The sequence below is a fragment of the Mustela nivalis genome (genome assembly GCF_964662115.1).
Source record: "Mustela nivalis genome assembly, chromosome: 6".
Lineage (NCBI taxonomy): Eukaryota > Metazoa > Chordata > Mammalia > Carnivora > Mustelidae > Mustela > Mustela nivalis.
In genome coordinates this window covers 149,010,238-149,032,823 of record NC_139025.1, presented here as the reverse complement: position 1 = coordinate 149,032,823, position 22,586 = coordinate 149,010,238, and the positions used below count along the sequence as shown (strand labels likewise).

The window sequence follows — 22,586 nt, the reverse complement described above, 5'->3', positions numbered from 1 at the left end:
GTTCACGAATCTGAAAATAGCGTGCAAACTTCACACTCCCTCCCTCATGGCCTGGTGTTGTGTCTGGGGAGGGGACGAAACTCTGTTGGTGGGAGCAAGTGGCTGTTTGGCCCCGTTTGCCTTCTGAGCTTGCAGGGAAGGGAGGGAAGCCTGAAATGTGTGCACACCCCTGTCCAGACTCCTCCTGCAGGAAGAGAGCCTCCCGTCACCGCCTGTACTGCTCATCCTTCTTGCTGCCGGCCCAGCTGCATCCCTGTGGCTCAAAGGGGCTCTGAACCTTCTACTTCGGTCTCACTGTCCCCTTCTGGTGCTCGAGCGCCCGCACTCACACCTGACTCCCCTCCTGACTCGTGTTCTTCCCTTTGTCTTCCCGGACCCCAGTCGGAGGTCTTCCATTTACCCTGGGCTTTCCCAACCCACAGGGACTATGCTGTGGCGTTTTAGTGACCACGAGATGCCCACCTGCCCATCCTGCCCTGGGACTTCGCAGGACTTGACCCCGTCCTGGTTCTGGGCGCTGCTGGTTCACTGCCATTCCCACAGTTGCAGTCACCCCCCCCACCCCCAATCCCAGCGCCTCCTTCAGTTTCCCACTAAGAAGCCACAGACACCTTCTAGAAGCCAGCATGTTGATGTTTCTCTGCAAACATACACTCTTTCACAATCTAAAATCAGGGAATAGAAAAGGCAAGGAGGCTGTATTATGCCTGGTTTCTGGTAGGCTCTGGGCATAGGCTCGTTTACAAAGCTAAACCAATGGAATGGCGGCTTTTCTACTGTTAGTTTTAGCAGCAGGGCCATTTCTTCAAGAAGAGCTTAGGGGAAGGGGCCTTGGTCAGGCCTTCCACATGCACAGCCTCCTGCTCCCTCCACCATGCACACAAACAATCCAGGAGCAAAGGGCTCTGAGATGACCATGAACGGAGATCACTGACCAGTGGATGGTAGGTGCGGTCAGGGAGTCGGCTTCTGTTTCTGCAAGGATGAACGACTGAGGGAGGAAGGAATCCGGCCTGGCTGTTATGACGTCACCTCATGGCCTTTAAACCCTGATCGCAATCTGACTGGTTGGGAACCAACAGTCTTTATCATGGGCAAGTTTATTCCCAGGAGGGGAACAGACAGGCCCTTGCCCTCTGGTTGCTAAAACCCATGTCCTGCATTGATTCCAGGCTCTGAAGGATCCCACCCTGGCTGCCCGGAAGGATTTCCAGAGGGAGGCTGAGCTGCTCACCAACCTGCAGCACGAACACATTGTCAAGTTCTATGGGGTGTGTGGTGATGGAGACCCGCTCATCATGGTCTTTGAGTACATGAAGCATGGAGACCTGAACAAGTTCCTTAGGTAAGCAAGGACTGCTGCCCCCACCCCTAACCCCACAGCCAGTCCCTACTGAACCCCTGCAGTTCTCCTGGAGCCAGAAGTCAAACAGGCCCTCTGAACACTAAGGCTAGGGGTTAGAAATGAGAAGCAACCTTTCCATCTTTCCTATCAGTTCCCGAGCAGCGAGCTTCTGCTGGCCTTTGTCACTGATTTCTAGGGGGAAATATTAAGGATGCTATGACAAGGGAGCATTTTCTTGGAAGAGTCTAAGGAGGGAGCCCAGAGGGCCTGGCACCATGTAACTCAACTCCAAGACTCTAGAGCCCCCTTTTCTCTTGACGATCTGACTGGCTGTCTCTCTTGGTGCCTTACGTTTCTAAGTGTTGCAAAATGGAGCTAAGGTCTGCTGGAAATCTTCGTGCTGGAGATTTTTCTTAGGATGAATAAGGAAGTACAAGTTTGCAAGCTCATCAGAAGACAGAGATGGTTGAGAAAGAAGAGCAGATTTTCTTCAGATAAATTTATAACCATGCTGTCCACTGCTGTAGCTACCTATGGATATTTGAATTTAAATTTACATGAATTAAATCAAATTTAAAAATTCAGTTCCTTGGTCACACTAGCTGCATTTCAAGTACTCAGTAGTCCCCTGGGGCTAGTGGCTACAATATTGGGCAGCGTGGCGTAGAATATTTCCATCAATAAAAAGTTCAATTGGATAGCACTGTTCTAGAAAGATTAGATATGTTGTAAGGGGGTTTCCTCAAACCTGGCTCAAGGTCAGCCTGGGTTTCAAGATGCTCTTGATGGAGCTAGTAAGAGGCTGGAACCTCAGCCAGAAGGTTCTGGATGGAGTGGCAGGGCAGTGGGGGCAGACAGCCTTCCCCAGTGAAGAAAGCTTCTTACTACTAGAGCAGAGTTCACACTTTCTGCCTCCCGCATCTGCCACTTCCAAGTAGTGCCCAGATGTGGAGGGGGTGGCTGTGTGTGAGGTGTGTGGATTTCAGGTCCTAGAAAGCAGATGGATCAATCAGGACCTTGACACTTAGGGTTCATTTGATATCCATGCATCCCATCACTGATAATGACATCTTCAGAGCTCCCGTGGAGGCAATGGAACATGCTAGCCCATTGGCCAAAACTTGGGGAGCATCTCCTTCAAGTGAGACATTGACTCTCATGCCATGGTTTTGAGGGGGCCTAGAAAGGGCTAGTGGCAGATAATGAACTCTTCTTATGAGCTGGGTTTACAAAAATGGCGCCTGAGGAATGGAAAATATCCGTAGGATGTTTTGAACCCCCTGTACTTGGGTTTTCACAATGAAATTTATTCCTTTCTTGGAGAATTCAGTCCTTGTCATCAGACAGACTTGGGTTCACGTCCTGAATTTGTCACATCTCAGTGATGTAACCTGGAGCAAGTTATTAAACCGTAATTCTCTTCTCTAGAAAACAAGACTAATAATAACCGCTCCACAGGTTTCCTACCATGAGTACTAAGTGATTATATTTGTCTAATACCTTAATGACTTTTCCATGTAGCTGGGTATTCAGTTGATGATAGCTACTATTAAATTATTACAATTAGTATTTTATCAGGACTGTAAACCAGGACAGCTACTAATACAGGCAATGCCCTTTCTCAGTATTCAAGATCTTTGTGCTGTGCTTGCTTCCCCCTGGGATGGTCCAAGGGATGTGCTCCATTTCCCAGGAATCCCACACCACAGATCAGCAGTGCCTTTAGCCCCAAGTGCCACAGACAGGCCTGCGGAGAGCTCTGGGTGCCACTGTTATGCTCAATATAAGGGAAGAGGGAGGAGAAGATTAGAGAAGCTCATTGGTGGCTTTTAGGGGCAGGTGGTAGCGTCCTCTCCTGGTGGACCCGAGCCTCCGGGCTTTCCTGCTGATGCTCCTTCCTTGCGGGTGGACGCGGTAGCTCTCCTTTGGAGGATGAAGTAGGCAGAACCCAGAGGAGACAATAAAATGAATGTGTTCATATTTAACGACTCAGTAAAACAGGCCGAGGCCTCGCTGTACACCAGGGCTCCTTGGTCACAACTTCATAAATAAGGGCTCTGGGTGTGGTTACGGCTCATTGGGCTTTCTGGAGAAAAGAGTGAATACTAAAAGTGACCGATATGACAAGACAAGGCATTAGGATAACAAATCTGGGGCCTTGATTTGGGATGGAGGGGAAACTGGGGCTTCGCAAGGCCTTGGTTTCCCAGATCCGAAGGGTCTCTCCATCGGGCCCTGTTACTAACAAAAGTTATCCAGTCCTAAGCAGTGTAGTGGGCAGGGTAGGAATGTGAACTCAAGGCTCCTGCTACCTACAGTGCGGACTGCCCCCCTGACCCGTGCCAGCATCAGCACCCGGAGTTTGTCAGAAATGCAAATGATCGAGTTCACGCAGCCAATCAGAATCAGGGGGCGGGGCCGAGGAATCGGTTCAGCCCAGTTGCTGATGCTCCTTAGATTTTAAAGCTTTTTAGAGCCACAGGTCTGGTTTCATTTGGCCTCCGGATTACCCATCGGGCCAGTGCAGCACTCCTGTGACTTTGGCCAGGTGATCTGATCATTTTAGGCCTCCATTTCTTTAACTCAAAATTGGAGTGGGAGCATTAAGTGAATTAATAGATTGGAGATCTTTAGAGCAGGGCTTGGAAGAGTAGGGACTCCGGAAGAGTTAATTGTTTTATTAACGATCCTATAGTGGATATCTAGAGCTGGGGAAACTCCTTCAGAGCCTTAAGATATTTAAAAGAGTGGGTTTGTTTCCTGGTGCATTAGACTATATCTGCATCATTTTAGTTGGGAATCTGGTTATAGTGTGTGCCCATAGGCACCCTCACATAATGTAATATTAGATAGATAGAAATAGGCAATAAGTAGGCTAACAGAGATTTTATGCCTTTCTGTAAGCTATTCCAGGGAACAGGGAATGAAGAAGGCTGTTCCCCTTGATCTCCTGAATTCTCCCTGCCCCTTGTCTTCTCTCCCACCCCTCACAGGGCCCATGGGCCAGATGCTATGATCCTTGTGGATGGGCAGCCACGTCAGGCAAAAGGTGAGCTGGGGCTCTCCCAAATGCTCCACATCGCCAGTCAGATCGCCTCAGGCATGGTGTACCTGGCCTCCCAGCACTTCGTACACCGGGACCTGGCCACCAGGAACTGCCTGGTTGGAGCCAATCTGCTGGTGAAGATCGGGGACTTTGGCATGTCCAGAGATGTCTACAGCACTGATTACTACAGGGTAAGATGGCTTTTCCAGCTGCAGGACTCAGCAGCAGAGCTAACACCTTGCTCACATGTCTTTGTCATTGTCCATTAACCCTGTCACTCCAGAGAACACACATATGCACCCATGCCCAGACATACACGTGATGGTTATCCTTTGGCCACTCCTACATCTTGACCTACCTATTTATTATCCTCTCGATAGCTCATGCCTCCTTTCCTCTTGGACATTCAGCTTGCCAGTATTCTTACATTGCAAGGGCATATGCATTTTGTTCTTACATCAATACTCATTCTTCATGCAAACAAACTCATATATACATGCGTATGCCCAAACACACACATAGTCAAGCTCAACTTGGTGCTATGTTTTCACACCTTCCAACTCAGTCCCTGATCCAACCCTGTCCACAACACACTTTGTTCTCTGAAATCATCTGGTGACCATGTAGGCTTATCTTGTCTTCAAAAGTAGAGCTTGGTGAGAAGCCAGAACTCACAGTAAAGTAACAAAAATCATTAATGTCCCGCTGAGCAGAATCACCTGAATGATTTAGGAAAGGTGAAACAAGAAAGCATGTTATTGTTGCCAACTTTGGAGAGAGTTGGAGGTTGGCCTTAGAAAAAGCTTTCTGATTGTGATAGGAGGCATCACATTCAATTTTACTTCTATACAGTGGCCCACTTTACATTAAGACATATTTTACTTTGCTCCCAGGATTATTTGTTCCCTTAGTCTTTGGTAGACCCCTTCCAGTGGATTATTGAGTGGTTTTGACAGTGTTACTATTGCCAAGGAAAAGATAAGTGGGCATGAGTGTTGTTTGCTGAAAAAGAGGAAAATATGAGAGCAGCTGAAAATACAGAGATGGCATTACCTTTGCAAACTGATTGGAAGGCACATGCCTCAAGAAATATGTAATACTTACCTTGGGGACGTTGAATGGGTGAGGAGTTTGGATAGGTGCTATAAGAAGAGGGTGGGGCAGAGTTCTGGAGGTCAAGAAGCATGGAAGTCATTGGTTTTGTCTTCTTAGTAGGGAATTAATGATCATATTGTGAGTCAAAGAGCCCAGATACCATCGTCCTGTTGGCCTAAGCATGGTAGACTATGAGGCTGGGAGTTTGGGGTTAGCATGTGCAGATCTCTTCTTTCTGGATGCTCCTGATGGCATTGCCTAAGCAACGTTGCCCAGACATTAGAACTGGTCGCTCAAGACAGTTCATTTTAGCCATAGCCTGAAGAAAAATGAAATATTTGAGAAATGCCCATTGTGGCTAGAAAATGATTTGTGCATGGTACAACCAAAGGATGGCAGATGATGTACTATCGTGAGGGAATATGACGCCAAGTAGACTGAACAGCAGGGAAGGTAGTATGTCCGAGCAAGCTCGGCAGTTGTTCAATCCACCCACCCTGTCCAACATCCCAGATACGGAAAAGGGAGCGTGATGCAGCCGTCACCACAGATGGATGGCCAGGGCAGACCTGCCAGGAAACATCAATGCAGAGTCTTTCTGTAGCATCTAGACTAATTTTGTCACTCATTTCCAAGAGAGGCATTGGTGTGGTGACTAGGGGCCCGCAGGCTGTAGATTTTTTAAGTCTAGCTGGAGTTGGCACCCTTTAATTGCCTTTGTGCCCTCCATAATGGGGTTTGCTGGCCTTTCCCGCTGAGCTCAGATTTATGTTGGTGTTAATAAAAACAAGGAAGGGATTATCATTTTTCTGTGTGTGGCAGATATGTGATTATGCCAATCTGTTCTCCACTGGCTTTACCACGGTCTCGGGAAGCGGTGTCTGGCCACAATGCGTGCACACTCAGCTCTCAAACTTACTTCAAGGAGTGTCCTTCATGTTTCTTGATTCTGACTCAAAAGAGTCAAAAAATCACATCTACCAGTTATCCAGTGATACTGCTTTGCCCTGGCTTTAACAGCTGGGAACGGATGCTCTTTACTCCCCGGACAGCAACAAGGGGGTGAATCCATCTTGTTTCTGTGGGCTCCAGGGCTGGATTGGAGGATTGGAACTCAAGGAAGGGACTGCAACGTGGAAATGGTCCACTGTTCAGGCATCTGCAATTCCTTTTTCATGAGTTCTATGCCGGGTATAAGAGGAGGCCGACTGGCTTGAAAATGTGTGTCTTTGATCCCAAGGAATATGAAATAAAAAAAAAAAAAAAGCTATTGTAGTAAAAACAGTGGAAAACTGCCTATCCCACTGATGGTGGGTAGATATTGTACTTTCCATGTTCCAAGGGTAGCGTGTGTCATATCCTCATGTTCAGTTGCTCATGATGTCCTAATATATGCACAGCTCCCCCTCCCTCCCCCTCTGCAAAACAAAGGGCAGAAGGAGGTTTGCCAGAGGTCACATCAGTAATGAACTTCAAAGTCTTGTTATCCACATTGGAAGACATCAGAGTGACAAAGCCGTTCTGCATCAGGACCTAATCTTACCTCACACCACCATCAGTGGCCTGGGGACCCCCAATGCACTTCCCCTAACCTCTCTTTAGTTTTCCCATTTAAAAAATGAGGACAAACATAGTCTCTTGGCAGAGTTATCTTGATGTTAAACAAGTTACTTTGTGTAAAGAGCCTGGAATACATTGCTTTGCTCGGTAAACTGTGGTTTCCTTCATACCCAAGGCAGGAGAACCACAGGGATAATATGATTTCCAGATGTCATTCTTGGGTCAGGGAGAAGGACCTCCAGATCACTGGAAGATAAACTGGGATCATGCGGCTACCCCCCAAGGAATAGGGTCTTTAAGTTGACCACCTCCTGAGACTTTTCCTCCCAAGGTTTGAACTTAAATAGAGAGACTGGGTCGTCAGCACTTGTTTGTGCTTCTGGTCAGTGTTTAAATGGTCCTCATGATCTTACAGCGACGTTCATGTTCAGGTGATTTATGAAACATTTTTTTGTTTGGTACACCAGCTGAGGCTCTGGGGGAAGGCAGTGATTTATTGTCTAACAGGAGCACTGAAGGATTCTCTCGGCAAGCTGACATCTGGGACAGATTTGCTACTGTAGGTTACTGAAATCCGTTGAGCCTAGGAGTTTGCAGGGAGTTCCTGGTGCCTGATTCAGTTAAATGCAAATAATCCGGGGTCGTGTGTGTGTGTGTGTGTGTGTGTGTGTGTGTGTACACGTGTACTCATGAGTGTTCATCTGCTCAGTGCAGAGTCCAAGGTGTGTATACAAAGGCAGGAAGAGAGAAGGAGCTAAGTTCCTCCTTACATGCTTTCTTTTTTATTTTTAATTTCTTAAAGAGGTGCCATCTGGCTCATATATGAATGATATGCAAATGATTTACAAAGGTGAACTGTCTAATTTCCTGTGACATATGTAGAAAGCGAAAACAAACATCTCTGCACTAGAGTGCCAAGTCCTTTGTCCTCTCTTCTTAAGACTATGCCCAGGGACGCCTGGGTGTCTCAGTTGTAAGCAACTGCCTTCGGCTCAGGTCATGATCTCAGGGTACTGGGACCAAGCCTCGAATCAGGCTCCCTGAAGGGCAGGAAGCCTACTTTTCCCTCTCCCACTCCCCCTGCTTGGGTTCCCTATCTCACGGTCTCTCTTTCTGTCAAATAAATAAATACAATCTTAAAACAAAACAAAACAAAAACAAAAAACTATGTCGAGTGGCCAATACTTTTTCCTCCCGTGGGTTACCCCCTCAACACTTCTGAGATTGCTTTTAAACTGGCAGGGACAATTGTGGATTTTTGGTACCATCATATCTTTCTGAGACCATTGCACAACACTAAGAAAGTAGAGGTCAAATCTGGAATCAAAGAAAGTTCTGAATGTTCTGCAGAGGGGGAAGTTAGGGTTTATTGGGTGGGAAGGCCATATGCCAAGCTATGGGAAGAACAGAATCGGAGGGCCCAGTGTCCTGATCCTTCTCACCCAGAGGACCAGGAGCATGCCTTCCTGCTCATCCTGTATGCTCTGTGCCTAGCACAGTGCCTAGCATTGTAGACGCCTGATGAAAATATGAATGAATGGGCAAAGTCAGAAGGGGAGTTCAGATTTAGGCAAGACGTAGATTAGGCCAGGCCAAGAGGAGCCTGGACAAGCAGAGGCCTACCTAAGTGAGGCAAGTCTTTGCAGCTGTTGTGGGGAATCCATTATCTAAGCAAGTAGAATCAGTATCTGGGGACAATGTCTAGAGGAGGCAGGTGAGTGGTGGTCGGAGTCAAGGATGACTCGAAGCCAGAGCCGAGTCTTGATAGGGGATAGAGCCATACCATACCATTTCAGTATGCCGAAATCCAGGCAGACACACATCTGGGGGACATAAGGCAGGTCAGGCAGCTGATTACAAGTTCTGAGTTCTAAGCTGGAGATGCCAGATCAGGGTATCTAGAAACCCCCAGGGGAGGATGACCACAGTAACCCCTTAGGATGTGGGAACGATTTACAATAAACTGATTTGACTGGTAGAATATTTGATTTTATGGATGTCATGTTGACTCCATGGTAGTAATGACAATTGTCGTCTCTTTGACCCATGCTATCTGGGTTTGCTTCTCAGCTTCTATCATCCCTGGCTATGTGACCTTGGGCAAGTTATTTATCCTTTCAGTGCCCCCAACTGTAAAATGGGACTACTAGTCACGATCATATGCTTTACTATGAGGATTAAGAGTTAATAAATAATCAACCCCTTAAGATGATTAATATTAAATGAATATTAATTACTCTTAACTATAATTGGAGCAAAAATATAAGTGTCTTCCCAATTCCAAAATGGGCATTTGAATAAGGTTTACCTAAGTGCATAAGGTAAGGTAGGCCAACTGCTATAACAAGTAGATGCAAAAATATATATAATGGTTCCAACACAAATAGAAACCTATTTCTAGGTCATAGAACAGTATGAGCAGGTGAACTTGTTAGAGAAATAATCCCTCCCTCATGTAGTCATTCTGGCTGATGTAGCTCTACCCTCTTCTATGTGTGGTGTCCTTGGTCAACCTACGCCTCTGTCCCCATTCCACCACTGGGAGAGGAAATGGGCATGAAGGAATGCATGTGGTTAATGGGCCCGACCTGAAAATGGGTCCTGTCACTTCTCATGGCAAGAACCCAAACACATGCATGGTCTCAGCATTTGTAAAGGAGCCTGAAAAGTGGAGTGTAGCTGTGGCCTCAGGTTAAAGAGAAGAACAGGAGTTGTAGTGAGTAGCTGGTAACCTCTGTCCCATTATGGGTGAGGGAAAATTCCTTTCTCTTCCAACATTTCATGGCATAGCATCCCATGTCTGATGATTTATCAGAAAAGTCAGGACAAGATATCCTTACTTTCTACTGTTATTTCCATGCTGAAGGTGGAGGTGATAATCCTGAGATGTCCCTTTTATCCTCTGCTTGCAAAGTCCAGGTGTCACATGACATGTGTAAGCAATGGGGGAGCTTGGCCCTGCCCGCCATCTTGGTGCCTTTGTACATCTCCCTGGAAAGCAAAAAAAAAAAAAAAAAAGGCACACCAACAAGAAAACAAATTCAATTGATTGGGTGGGGAAAGAGGGAATGTTCTAAAATCAAAGGGTGTCCAAGTTAATAGAAAAGAAAATACATTCTCAAAGTTTTGTTGAATAATTAATTAGTTTTTTGTCTCAAGTGGAGAGGCCCTTAGATGGAAACCAAGTAGCTGGCAGTGTGTTGAGGAGAACCAGAGCTATAAAATAACTCATAACTTATTTTTACCTTAAAAAGCTAGTGATGGTGATTTAAGTTAACTGATTTTCAGGATTACATGAAGCCACTTTGTTGGGGTTTTGGGAGGCTCTAGCAGTAACCAGCTCCCTTCTTCCCTGCTCAGATTCTGAGTCCTATGCCCTTGGAGACAGAGAACCCAGACAGTTGGAGATTATAATGTGTACTTGTATAGTGCTAGAACAGTTGCTGTTGGTGGCCTTGCTGGGCAACAACAATGAGCTCCCTCATACTGAATTCCCAGACTCGGCTTTCTGCCCAGTCATGGCAGCCTGGGAATATTGCATACTTTGCCCTACTAGGGCAGAACTCTTTTGTTCTCTTCTGTTCTCTGTAGATAGGCAGATGCCCATCAGAAGGGGAAAGAGTGTAGCTTGCATGCTGGCCCCCACCAATCAGAAAAGTTGTCCTTCCTAAGGGGTGGGATTCAGGCTGGAGAGCTATTAGATTGTTACTTGAGTAGGTGTTCCTCCAGCTGGAAATCTGAAGCAGCGTTAAAAGGATGGGTCTCTCACAACTTTGTTCATTCCCCCCACCTGGGCAAGTGGCTATCAGTCTTAAATTCCTTCCTCCAATTAAGAGTAAGGAGACCTGACCCCCTGCTTAACTGCCTGGGAGCGGATTGGTAGCTGGGCCTACTGGTCCTTGAGGGATGCTGACCCAGTTTGGAGAGGGCTTAGCCAGACTTCTCTCTCAGGTTTCAGCCATTAGGTTTTCCTTAGTAGACCCAGGCACCATGGCAGGAAAAGTAATTCTCACTATCAGAAGATGATGGTCTCCAGCAGGCTGTCCACTGGCCAGAGCCCAGTTACTGGGCCTGACCAGTCCCTTCCTGTTTGTTGGATATCCTCATAATTTGTTACCCATATTCCTCTTTATCTGGAGGAGAACAATGCGGGAAGGCTTATATTCCATTCCTAAAGAATGGGATGGTCCCATCTCTTATTTTATATAAATGTGATTTCATTTGGAGTAATTTTAGATTTCCAGAAAAGTTGCAGAGATGGTAAAGAGAGTTCCCACATGCACCTCCTCCTACTGTTGGCCACGGTGCCTTTGTCAAAGCTAAAAAAACATTTACATCAGTACAAATTATTAACTAAACCAGACTTTGTTTGGATTTTATCAATTTTCCCCCAATGCTCTTTTTAATGTCCCAGAACCCATTCCAGAAAACCACACTGCCCTTAGCCACATTGTTCCTTAAAGATAATAGGACTTTTATGGTTGAAGTGGTGGGGGGGGGGGGGGAGTAGGGGTTGGGGGGTGGGAATCCACTGCCTTATTATAGTCTCTCCTTTCCTCCCCTTTGCCCAAGGGCTATCCTTCATTCACCTTTCAGAGGCCCCAGAGCTCCAGACTTCCCTGTGTTGTGGAAGAGGGGTAGGTGGGTTGTAAGGAACCCTATTTGGTGAGCACTTGTGACTTGAAAGCCTTAAAGGAATCCTTCGAAGCTGTGCAGTCAATTGGGCACTGTCTTTAGAGAGTAAGCAGACAGGCCTAAGCAGACAGCTCAGTTTAGGAGGCTAAGGGGAGGCTTGGGACTCCTCAGATTCCCAGTCCCTAAACTGTGTATGTGTTCTTTCCTTACGCCTTGGGAGAGGGTGCCCCATGCTGGCGGAGAGACATGGCCACATCTGGGCATGCTCAGAGCTTTAGTTGCCAGAATGGCTGCTCTAGGACTTGGTGCCACAGCACATACATCCGGAGTGAATTCTGAAAAATAACGTCAATGCTAAGACCCATTAAGCTGCACAAAGCTGCAGAGGGAATGAACACGGAGGAAGTTGTGGAGGATAGATTTATGCTAATTATAGGTATTACAACCTTGTTTCCTTGATTGAAGCTAATGCACTTGCACACTAATTATCCAAATAATATCAGACATTTTGGAACCCCAAGTATGTTGAGGGACAGGACTGCTGTATAGGATATCTTGGTCTCTAGGTCAGCTCTGTGCCCAGTTAAAGACTCTACTTCCATCTGTAAAATCTGAGGTTTGGATCCTGGTTTTATGGTCTCTCTTAGATTTTACCTTCTATGGGACTAAGTTCTAGGGGTAATGAGAACTGAACCAGAGGATTGGTTTCTTTAGAATAGAAGGGAGACAGTTATAAGAATAAAGCCAATGTCCTCTCATTGTCCTCTCTATTATTGCTTTGTCCCGGCCCAGACTTGTTCAATATCCCAACTCCCTTTCCCCCTCCTGATGAAACAAGAGAACAACCTCCAGTTTTAAAATAGACTCTCCCCACAATATCTGGATCTACTTTAGTGACTGAAATGTGCTTTCTTCCCTTGCCTCTTCTTCCTCTTTGGGATACTTAGGTCAACTGGACAAAACTCAGCCTTGTGGGCATAAGAATTGCTGGGCAGACTTTCTTGATGTTTTCTCTGTGATGGGAATTACCTGGGTTCTTCTGTCCATCTCAGTACTTCCAGACCTCTAAACTTCCTTGACTGTATTATACTTTATCCCGACATTCTGGTGGTGCTGTGGCTATCTGCACTACAGTCTGCAACTATAACAAATTGCAAAGTTCAGATGTTGATGTAAAGTGGGGTCTGGTGTTCTGAGCCATGGAATCTGGCGTACAGATGACTTGGAAAGGACATGGTGATCAGGAAGTTGAGGTGTAAACAATGAGGTAGAAAACTTATTTTGGGCATCTCTGCATAGGGGCTTAGGAATACTAGTCCCATCTTTGTTCATGGGGTCTTGGCAACCTGTGACTCACGTGGTGGCTAGAATGCAGGACCAGAGGCAGGAAGCCTATGGTTTTAGTCCCTGCCATGTCCACTGATGGGAAATAAATGGACCTGAGTTTACTGTGTGTAATGTAGGCACTTTCTGTCTTTCTTTGTCATTATCTTGAAGCTTTGTCATCATCTCTTTGCAGGTGCTAGCCACACCAGTAGCATTGTTCTCTCTCACTTCATGGAAACTTGGTGGAGAGTTTGATGGATATTCTGTAGTTTCGTCTTCAGAAACATTGATGGTTTCACTGATCCTTTTTACTGGATGGGGCTGGATTCTGGTTCAGCTATTCACTTACTTTGGTGATATTGACTTTATTGACTTTAGATCAGTATTCTTAACTCTCAATGTAGAAGGTCGGATTAGATGCATAGTTTTCCAACACATTTTTTTTTTTTAATAGCAGTAAAACCTTTTCTGCAGATGGCCCTTAGAAGATAGGTAGACAGATGATAGGTGGATGGATGATAGACAGATAGATAGATAGATAGATAGATAAATACACATGGCCTCAGTTGAAGTGGAAGAACAATGGGGCCATGGCCTTCTGCTCCCTTGGCCTGCTGCCAGTCGTGGGGCTTTTGCAGCCCTTTGTAGAGGGGCTTCCATGCCCCGCAGGGCTGAGCACTGGGACCCCTTCAGTAGGCTCCCCTGTCAAGATTTAGGATAGACCTTACAGGTTCCAGCCACACGTAATAGTGGCGTGAAGAACAAGAATGGTAGCAGGAGGGAATTAATGAATGAATAGCTGTATTTGAACAAATAACTTCTTCTCTGTGGCTCATCAGTTGGCCACGTAAGTCCTTACACACAAACCGACTGAAGGAGGATGCTCGTTTGGTACATGCTGATTGTGGGACTCTGCGTTTGCACACCAGACTCTTAATGTTCTGCCTGGAAAGAAGAAGGTCTTCTGAGACCTTGTAGCAGAGTAAGCTGCCAGGGATTATTAGCCTCCATTTTATGGATGAGCCTCAGAAAGGCTTGGAGATGGGTTGAAGACCCTAAGACTTCTCCACAGGAAAGTCAGTGTTAGAGCCTCATGCCTGAGGATGAGGAATCCACTTTGAACATCCGCTGGACTTTGTCCATGCTGTTTATCTCCCCTTGTGCTGCGTCCCCTCGCCATTGAGAAGGTCTGTGTGGGGGACAGAATTCAATTCAATTCCCCGACTGTGTGTGAGGGTGAAGAGAAGGCAATCTGCGTTTCCAAGGAAATTAAAATTTCATAGGGAATATAAAGCAGGATGAAAATGTGCAACTCCCCCACAGGCTAGAGGGAAGAAAATCGTACGGAAGGGTTACCAATTTCAAAAGACCATTTAACCAGAGGGATGACTTGGATTTTACGGGGTGGGTGGGTAGTCAGTGGGCTCAATTTGAAGAAGGCGTTCCTGTCCAAAGGGTAAGCATAAGCCAAGGCGGGGAGGTGGCTTGGAGACAGGCAAACTAGCAGGGTACTCTGGAACAGCCTGTCATCCAATGGGCCAACACTGCAGGTGCATGAAAGGTTCACAGAAGGAAATGTTTGCAAAGGGAGGATGGGGCCACCGTGGCTGGTCTAGAGAGACCGACGGGCAGTCATGGAACATGCATCATCTGTTTGAGTGTAAGTGAGGCTGGGTGTGAGGATGAGTGGTCAGGCAGTGGCAGATAGCGTAGACTTCAGGAAACCAGGAGCCCCAAGGCACGAGGTGGCAAAGCCTTATGTCCTGAGGTAGCAGTCAAGTATGTCCTCAGCGGGGCCTGGAAAGGTCAACTGAAGGCCGGACCTGGGGTGCTCAAAGGCTCCTTGACGTTTGCAATCACAACCTTAAAAAAGAGTTAACAGTAATATCGAGGGTCAGGATGGAGTTTTTACAGATGCATCTTTTAGGCCACCTAGCCCAGCGTGCATCCCTCGGGTGTTGTTAGCAACAGATGAACAAATGCTAAATCACTCCATTTTAAGGAACCATCAAGCTCAGAAGGAGCCTTAAATGTCATCTGTTTCACCCCTCTGGCCCCAGGCAGAACAGCATCAAACCCACCCCAGGCAGCTGGTTCGCTCACTTTGTTCTGTCTGGTGCCTCTCCTGGGATTCCACGGGTCCCCCCTTACTCCTTCCAGATGTGGTGAAGGGGAGTCACCCTCAGTGAGAGAGTGATCTTTTTTCTTTCTAATGTGTAATACCCTTTAGAAGTGGGATGTTCTCATTTATGTCTAGCCAGAATTCTACCTGCTACAAGGTAAGTCTCTCATCCACTATGCTTAGTGGAGAGAAACACAGTTTATACTACAGAACAGACATTATAACCCCCAGAAAATGCTGAGCAGCTCCCTGAAACCAATATGGCCTTTTCATCGATCACTGGGTGTGTTTTATTCATTGGGTGTGTCTTGATTGGCGAGGGATCTGTAGAATATGCCCTGCCAAAAAATAACATCCGTTTCCTGAGCACAGCTCCCTGTGTTCTCTCCTAAACTTGGTTTTATCTCCTTGTAATTCTGAAATCTGGTGCGAGGTGCGGGACTGGTGCTGTCAGAGTCAGGCTTCACCTCCACCGGGACAGGTATGGGAACATAACGCAGGGAGGTGCCTCATCAGAAAGTTCTGAGCCCCTGAGGCCTGTTTACACTGGAGCTCCTCCTGGAGACAGGAGAGGCCCAAGCCTGCCAAGAGGGCTGGTGAGCCCAGGTGTGGCTTCCTTCTACTTCTTTCATCTTCTGTGGGGGATGGGCTAGCCTCGCCTTTATCACCTGACCCTGGCCTGTATTTTAACAGACCCTTTTTGGTTCCAGAAGTGTAAAAAGGCCTTTTTTCCCCCCTTTTTCTTCTGAGGCAAACTGAATACATAACATATAAAGATACATAAATTTCCATACAAATATCTTCTTTACCAGCTGTAATTAAGATATTTGCATGTAAAGAGAACAGTGTGTTCCCTTGACTTCCTCCTGGTAGGGAATTGTATTTTTCTCCTAATCCTCAAAACCCAAGACTTTGTGATCTGTTTAGTGTCTAACCAGGAGGAGGAGGGGGAAGAAGAGGAGGAAGAAAAGGAGGAAGAAGAAGAGGCAGAGGAGCGCATCAATATAGCGTCTGAAATTTAGAATTTTAAACACAGTCTTTACTAGTGGTTACTAGTTCTTGTTTTCGGAGCTAGCTCATTCCATAGGACAAAACTGAAGTGGGGGTAGGGGAGAGCCCAAGAGAAAGTGGGCTTTAGCATCTGCTAAATCTCGAGTCAAGTACACAGATATGCCTTTGAATCCTGAGCTTCTGCTTATGGAGCTATGTGACCTTGGGAAATTTTCCTAAATTCTCGAAGCCTTGGATCCTCATCTGAAACAGAGAGGAAGAGAGAACAATTTCTTCTTTTAGGCAGATTAAATAAGATTATGTATGCAAATTGCCTGGTTCCTATGAGACACTCAATAGATGATAATTATTACTCTATGTAAGTGAATAAGGTAGAAATTATATATAAGAAATCTTGAATAATTTTGAATTACAAGCCAAGGTATTTCCCAGGATGGTCTTTGGTGCTGGATACTGAAATTGGAGGGGAGGAGAGTCTGGTGAGGAGTCCAGGAAACAAGAAACAAAGCCACTTACTCCATTGCGACTGGCTTAGACATTTGGGTGTGTCTCTTAGAAGTCCAGAAGGAAAGAGGAAGCATGTATTTGGTCAAGAGAAGAGCTTCCCATTGTAAAATTGGTAGGTCGAATTAGGAGCTAACTTTTGATAACTATAGACCATGAATTCTATGGTTGACAAAGGTCTTCAGAATTAGAGCCCATTCTCCAGGTCTCCTAAGTGTGTGCTATCCCCTGTTGCCCCAAGGGAAGATTTTGTGGTCATGTGAACCATGTGTACTAGTGCCTTGGGGATACAGACAATTATCTACAGAGAGATATAGATAAGATATGGATAGAGATATTAGATATATCTATATATACAAAGATATACAAAGATATACATAAGGTTGGTTTAAGTCTAGCTATACAAAGATCTAGATATACAAAGATCAATATACAAAGATCTACATAAGGCTGGTTCAAGTCTAGCCCTGCTTTTTCTCTTAATTGTCATAAGCAGTAGCATGATCACTGCTCACTCTTATGCATAACATGAGATCATGGATAGACAAGAGCTGTTGAAATGTTGGCTTGGTTTTATCACTACTACCATCACCACTGTTACCACTAGTGCCACCAGTATAATCTGCTTAGTAAATTATCATGTACACTCTGGGAAAAAAAAAAAAATAAAGAGCCAAGTGTATCAATGTCCCATCCCTGATTGGCAGAGGTGGTCAGTATGCCATCTCTCCCACTCTGCCAATCATTATGACAACCTTGGCTACCTTTTCCCCATTGAGTCGTGTTCTTTGGCCTCTACAGCTAGGATGGACCTTTGATTTGTGGTCCAGTTTGTTCTTGAAGTTGATCATTTTCTCATCCAGTGGTTGTCAACCCCCAGCCTCCCGATCTTTCTATTTCCTTATTTATTCATGTCCTTGAGTTATTTGGGTCCATGCATGTCCTGTAGTTCTACATACCCTAAATTTCCTTGAAAGCAAAGGAACCTACTGTTTTTATGATGCTGTTGAATAAAAGTGCTTAATTAAATATATATATATATATATATATATATATATATATATATATAAAATTCTATGTCAAATATTTATAATGGGTAAGGAATAATGGCCTAAGCATTTAATCCATTTTAAGTGGATGCTTGTTAGTCCCCCCTTGCCATACACCAATAATCACTGTGTGGGGACTCTGGTTAGATAGTCTGGATCTGGATCTGCTTCCCCACCGAAGGGCCAAACATTTGCTTATCAGTGAAGATGCCTGAGGGAATGTCTCACATAATTAAAAGTTAGCACCTGAAGAACAATCTATTAACAGGGGGCCAGATTATTCAAAGGTTATATGATCAAAGCATTCACTCCCAGTAAGTCAGTTTGTGTGGGAAGCTTTATCATACTGAGAAGGTTGCTTAAAGAAGAAGTCAGAGCAAGAAAGTCAGATGAGACAAATTATCAGTAGCATCCAGCTATGAAAGACTGATTCCTTGGCTTCCTAGTAGGTTCAGAAATACTGCAAGTCTTCTGCCCTAATCCATCCCACTCTCCTGACCGAAGCCAGAAGGGGATAAACATTTCCACCATCCAGTTCCATGTCTACTCCATTTCCAGGTCTCTATGACCAGCCAATACCCCTCCTCAAAGATGGCTTGGAAGCCACTCAATCTCTTTGACTCTTTGAGATGACCTTGGGCATATATTCTTGTTTTCATCCATTTCATGCTGATCTTAAAAAGACCATTGTATATTCTTCATTTCTAAATAGAGAGGAGTCCCTTTACTGTTAGAATCCCCAATGCTTTCCATGTTGCTTTTATACCTAAAGCAGGACTTACTGCTTGCAAATTGAATTGCCTTGATACCAAGTATTATATGCTGCAGGGATGGCTAGTAGACCTCAGGTACCAATTCTGATTGATAGTGGTTGCTCAGCATAGAATGAGCAAAGAAGTTGGTGGTTGTATCTAGAGTCAATAAAAAAGCATGTGGGATTAATTGGTGATGTCTACCATGGGTATAGGGAAGGGAATTAGTGGTACCTATGTGATATTGTCCCAGTCCTAGCATATCCTATCCCAATCTGTGCTCTCAATTCAAGGATTCTCCTGAACCCTTTAGTCATGCCCAAACCTTAGCTTCTCAGAGTTGGAGGGATCTAATAAGGTGTTAGTGTGAGTTTATTGAATACATCTGTGTTGAAGGATTGTGCACAGAGAGAGGACTTTGCCAGGTGGGCCTGAATTGGGTTTACATGTTCAAGTTCACATAGATGAGACTGGAATCCCAATTTCCTAATTTATCTTCTACTTGCATTTTCTCACTCTTCCTCTAAATGTTTTTGTTGGTAGTGGTGGGTTTTGTTTTTGTTTTTTAAGACCTTATGCTGTTCTTGGTAGATCTGCTTCCCCTCTGCCAAGATTTCCTTGTGGTCTAGATATAGCTTTTCCTCCCAGTTCTGTGCCACCTGCAACTTTTAGAAATGTACCAGCAATTACTTTCAGCATATTTTTAATTTTGGAGAATGTTGAATAACTCAAGAAGTTTGCTGCTTGAGTCTTGCTCCCAAGCAGTGTTGATCCAGTTATCAGCATTCTTGGAATATGGTCCCTCTATGGACTCTTCTTCACACACTGACCTCTTTGTTCATGAGTATTTTGTGAGAGTCCTTGTTAAATTCCTGGGTAAAATTTGGGTAACCAATCTATGCTGGCAAATTTGTGAAATTCCTGGCTAGAAATAAACTTGGAGATCATCTTGTCAAACCCACTTATTTAACAGATGGAGACATTGAACCGCAGAGAAAGAGAGAGCAGGTGTCTCTCAAGTTCATGCATCTGTTTAATGGTTGAGTCAAGGCAAGAATATTGGTGTCCCATCTCAGATCCAAGGCTTCTCTCTGATCATCATCAAAGTACTTGGAGGTCAGTTGGGCCAGGATTATTATTTCTATTTACAGGCCAGTGAACTGAGGTTCAGAAGATTAATTAGTATTCTTCAGATTACACAAAAAAATTGGTGCAGAGCAGTGTTGGGTTCAGTGCTCTGATTCATAGATAAGGTTTTTGAAGGAACATGAGGTCATTTTTTGAATAGAAGTTATAAATAGTGTACCAGTACAGTATGGTCTCTATGAGGTTAGGTAGACTTTAGAGTTAGAAATGTGAGCCTGTAATCGGCTAGTTCCATGATTTTTTTTCTAGTTGGGGTTGTGACAAAGATATTTATGGAAAAGGAGGCAAACACTGGGGGTTATTTAAAAAACAAGGAAAACTTAATTCAAGGAGTTTGGGAGTGTCTAGGGTGGTACTAAAACTAGCACCAGGAAGGTGATTTGGGCCAAGAGTAGTCCCAAAAACATAACACAGATTGAGTGAAACTGTAGAGTAGGGAAGAGATGCTGGGAGCAGGGAAGATGGTCATCAGAGATGAGGATGTTGAATGCTGTCCTAATACCTCTAAATATGTTGCAGTAAGTGATTTTTTTTTTTTTTACATTTTTATTGTGAAAATGTTTTCTTAAGAGCATCTTTCAACACCTGCTTGTTCATAGTAGCTCAGAATTTCTGAAATGGAAGATTCCAGGCCTTATTTGTCCAATCCCATAACTCTGTATCTGATATATGGGAGCTATCTGCAAATGTCTGCTAAGTGAAATGCACAAGGAGGCAGGTACACCTCTTGGTGAATGACTGAACTGGGATGAAATTCCAGGGCACTGCAGTTTGGGACAATCAGAAATCACAAAACCAGCTTTTATCCCATTCAGAGATGCTCCAGGGAATTGTCCTCCACCATTTTGGTCTGGTAAATGGGCTTTGCAGTGTGTTCCTTGAGCCACAGATGTGGCAGGACTGGAAAACTCTAGAATGGTGAAGCTCAGTGCCCCAGGCACGTACCTGTATTATGTGAAAATGTAACAAACCCACCCAGTAAGATAGTGCGTTCTTCTTCCTCGGGGATTTTCCAGGAAATCCCGATGACCACATTTGAGAGATGTTATGGAGACACATGTGTTGATCATGAGGTTACAGTAGATGACCTCAAAGTTTGCTTTTTTCCCAATTCTGAGATCTTGAGTACCCTCCATAATAGAAGGTGCTTAGGTAGGACAAAGCAGGAAAGTCATTTAAAGAGCCATTATTATGCACGTGCAAGGAACTGTGTCAAGTATATATTTCTGGGATGCTATGAAATATTTCACCCTTCATATTGACAAATTCACACGTGTGCTTTCTTTCTCACTTCCCATACGCCTCACCATCTGTCACCTGCCCTCTCTAGCCCACTGTTCTCTCTGACTGTGTCCTGCTCTGAAATCCTGAAGCTACTCTCCCTTCTTACTGCTTGAAAACCCATCTCTTCTACATTAAAGAAAAAAAATCTTCATTTGACCTTTCTGCCCCTTCCAACTCTCTTCAACTACTAAAATAGGTCATCTTATCTTCTGTCTTAATTTTTGGGCTTCTGATCTCACCACTTCATTGACTCTAGATTTTGGGGGTCACTAATTATCTCATCTTGGAAAAATTCAAATGCCTTTCCTCTAAGAACTCTAATCTTTTTCTGAACTATCTGTTGAATGACATTATTAATAGCTGCCCCATTCTTTCTCTACCCTCTGCTCCCTCGCTGCTTAGCATTCTTGTTCAGTGCCCTCATGACGCCTGGCTTCACAATGGACTCCCCGTTCCAGCCATGCTTTACCTCGTCCATTGGTTTCTCTTCTTCGTCTCCTTCTGTGTTCTGGTCCTGCTATTTTGGACATCTACTTTGGGAAACCTCAGATTTACATTTTTAGCCTCCACCTCTTCTCTCTTTGATTGCTTAAGCTTTTAGCCTCCCATGGAGAATTCTCTGGTGATTCAAACTTGCCTTGTTGGAGGTAAAAGTCACCATGGCCACCTCCTGCTTCTCAAAGAGCCCATTGGCATCAGTGAAAACCCTCTTGGGATGTTTCCCAAAGTTGAGTCATTTTGGAATCTGCCTCTTCATCACTTGTACTTGACTCCTTACCTGTTCCTGCTCTGTCTTTACTCCAGGGTCACCTTTCCTTTGTGTGTTGGCAGGAACTGCCCTGGTATACTCCCTGACCAGACCAATTCTTGGATCAATGCATGCACCTTCAGACTCAGAGTCATCCTACCCATGCTCCATGAACCTTCCATCATCCCAGCTGCTGCTTTAAGAGATTTGAGTGAATCCTCATTTCCCAAAGTGGCAAATTTCTTACCCTGGCCTCCAGGGCCCTCAGGCACCTGCCATGTTGTTTCTTGACTGCTCCCACAAGAAAACCCTTCTGTTCCATCCCAGCCAGTCTACCCGCCATTCCTCAGTGGCACTCACTCATTTCCAATGTTGCCTGAGACCTTCTGTGTACATTCCCTAGGGCTACTGTAACAAAATACCACAGACTGGGTGGCTTAAACAATAGAAACTTATTTCCTCACAGTTTTGGAGGCTGCAGGTCTGAGACCAAAGTATCCACATGGTTGGTATCTTCTCAGGCTTGTAGATGCTATCTTCTCCCCATGTCTTTACATCCTTTACCTTCTGTGAACATCTATGTCCAAATCCTCCATTCTTGTGAGGACACCTGTCACATTGGATTAGGACCCACCCTCATGACCTTGTTTTACCTTAATTACGTTTCTGACTTTGAGGTACTAGGACTTAAGCATAATGAATTCTGGGGGGGACACTGTTCAGCCCATAACATCTTCTTCTCTCGACTTACCTCCTGTTCTTTCATTTCTCTTTCTACTTTCTATTCCTCACCATCATCAAAACCTAGTGGTCCCATTTCACTTGCTCATTGGATGGTCTCCCCAGAATCATCCTATTGGTTTACGCACCAAAATGCGATGCATCATGAACATGCTTCTTTGTTGGGTCCTTCTGATGTTTTTCTGCCTCTGGCTTGACTGAGAGCAGGGGCTAGGTCTCTTG

General features: G+C 44.9%; 1 protein-coding gene across 8 annotated transcripts in view; it reads left to right on the top strand.

The window, feature by feature from the left end:
• Window positions 1–22,586, top strand: part of NTRK3 (neurotrophic receptor tyrosine kinase 3) — a 381,734-nt gene that overhangs the window by 314,495 nt on the left and 44,653 nt on the right. For all 8 annotated transcript variants that reach the window (XM_082736044.1, XM_082736045.1, XM_082736043.1 and 5 more), the window contains 2 exons: window positions 1,173–1,345; window positions 4,339–4,582. In XM_082736044.1, the coding sequence (XP_082592170.1) occupies window positions 1,173–1,345; window positions 4,339–4,582 (417 nt within the window). The remainder of the gene's footprint in view (window positions 1–1,172; window positions 1,346–4,338; window positions 4,583–22,586) is intronic.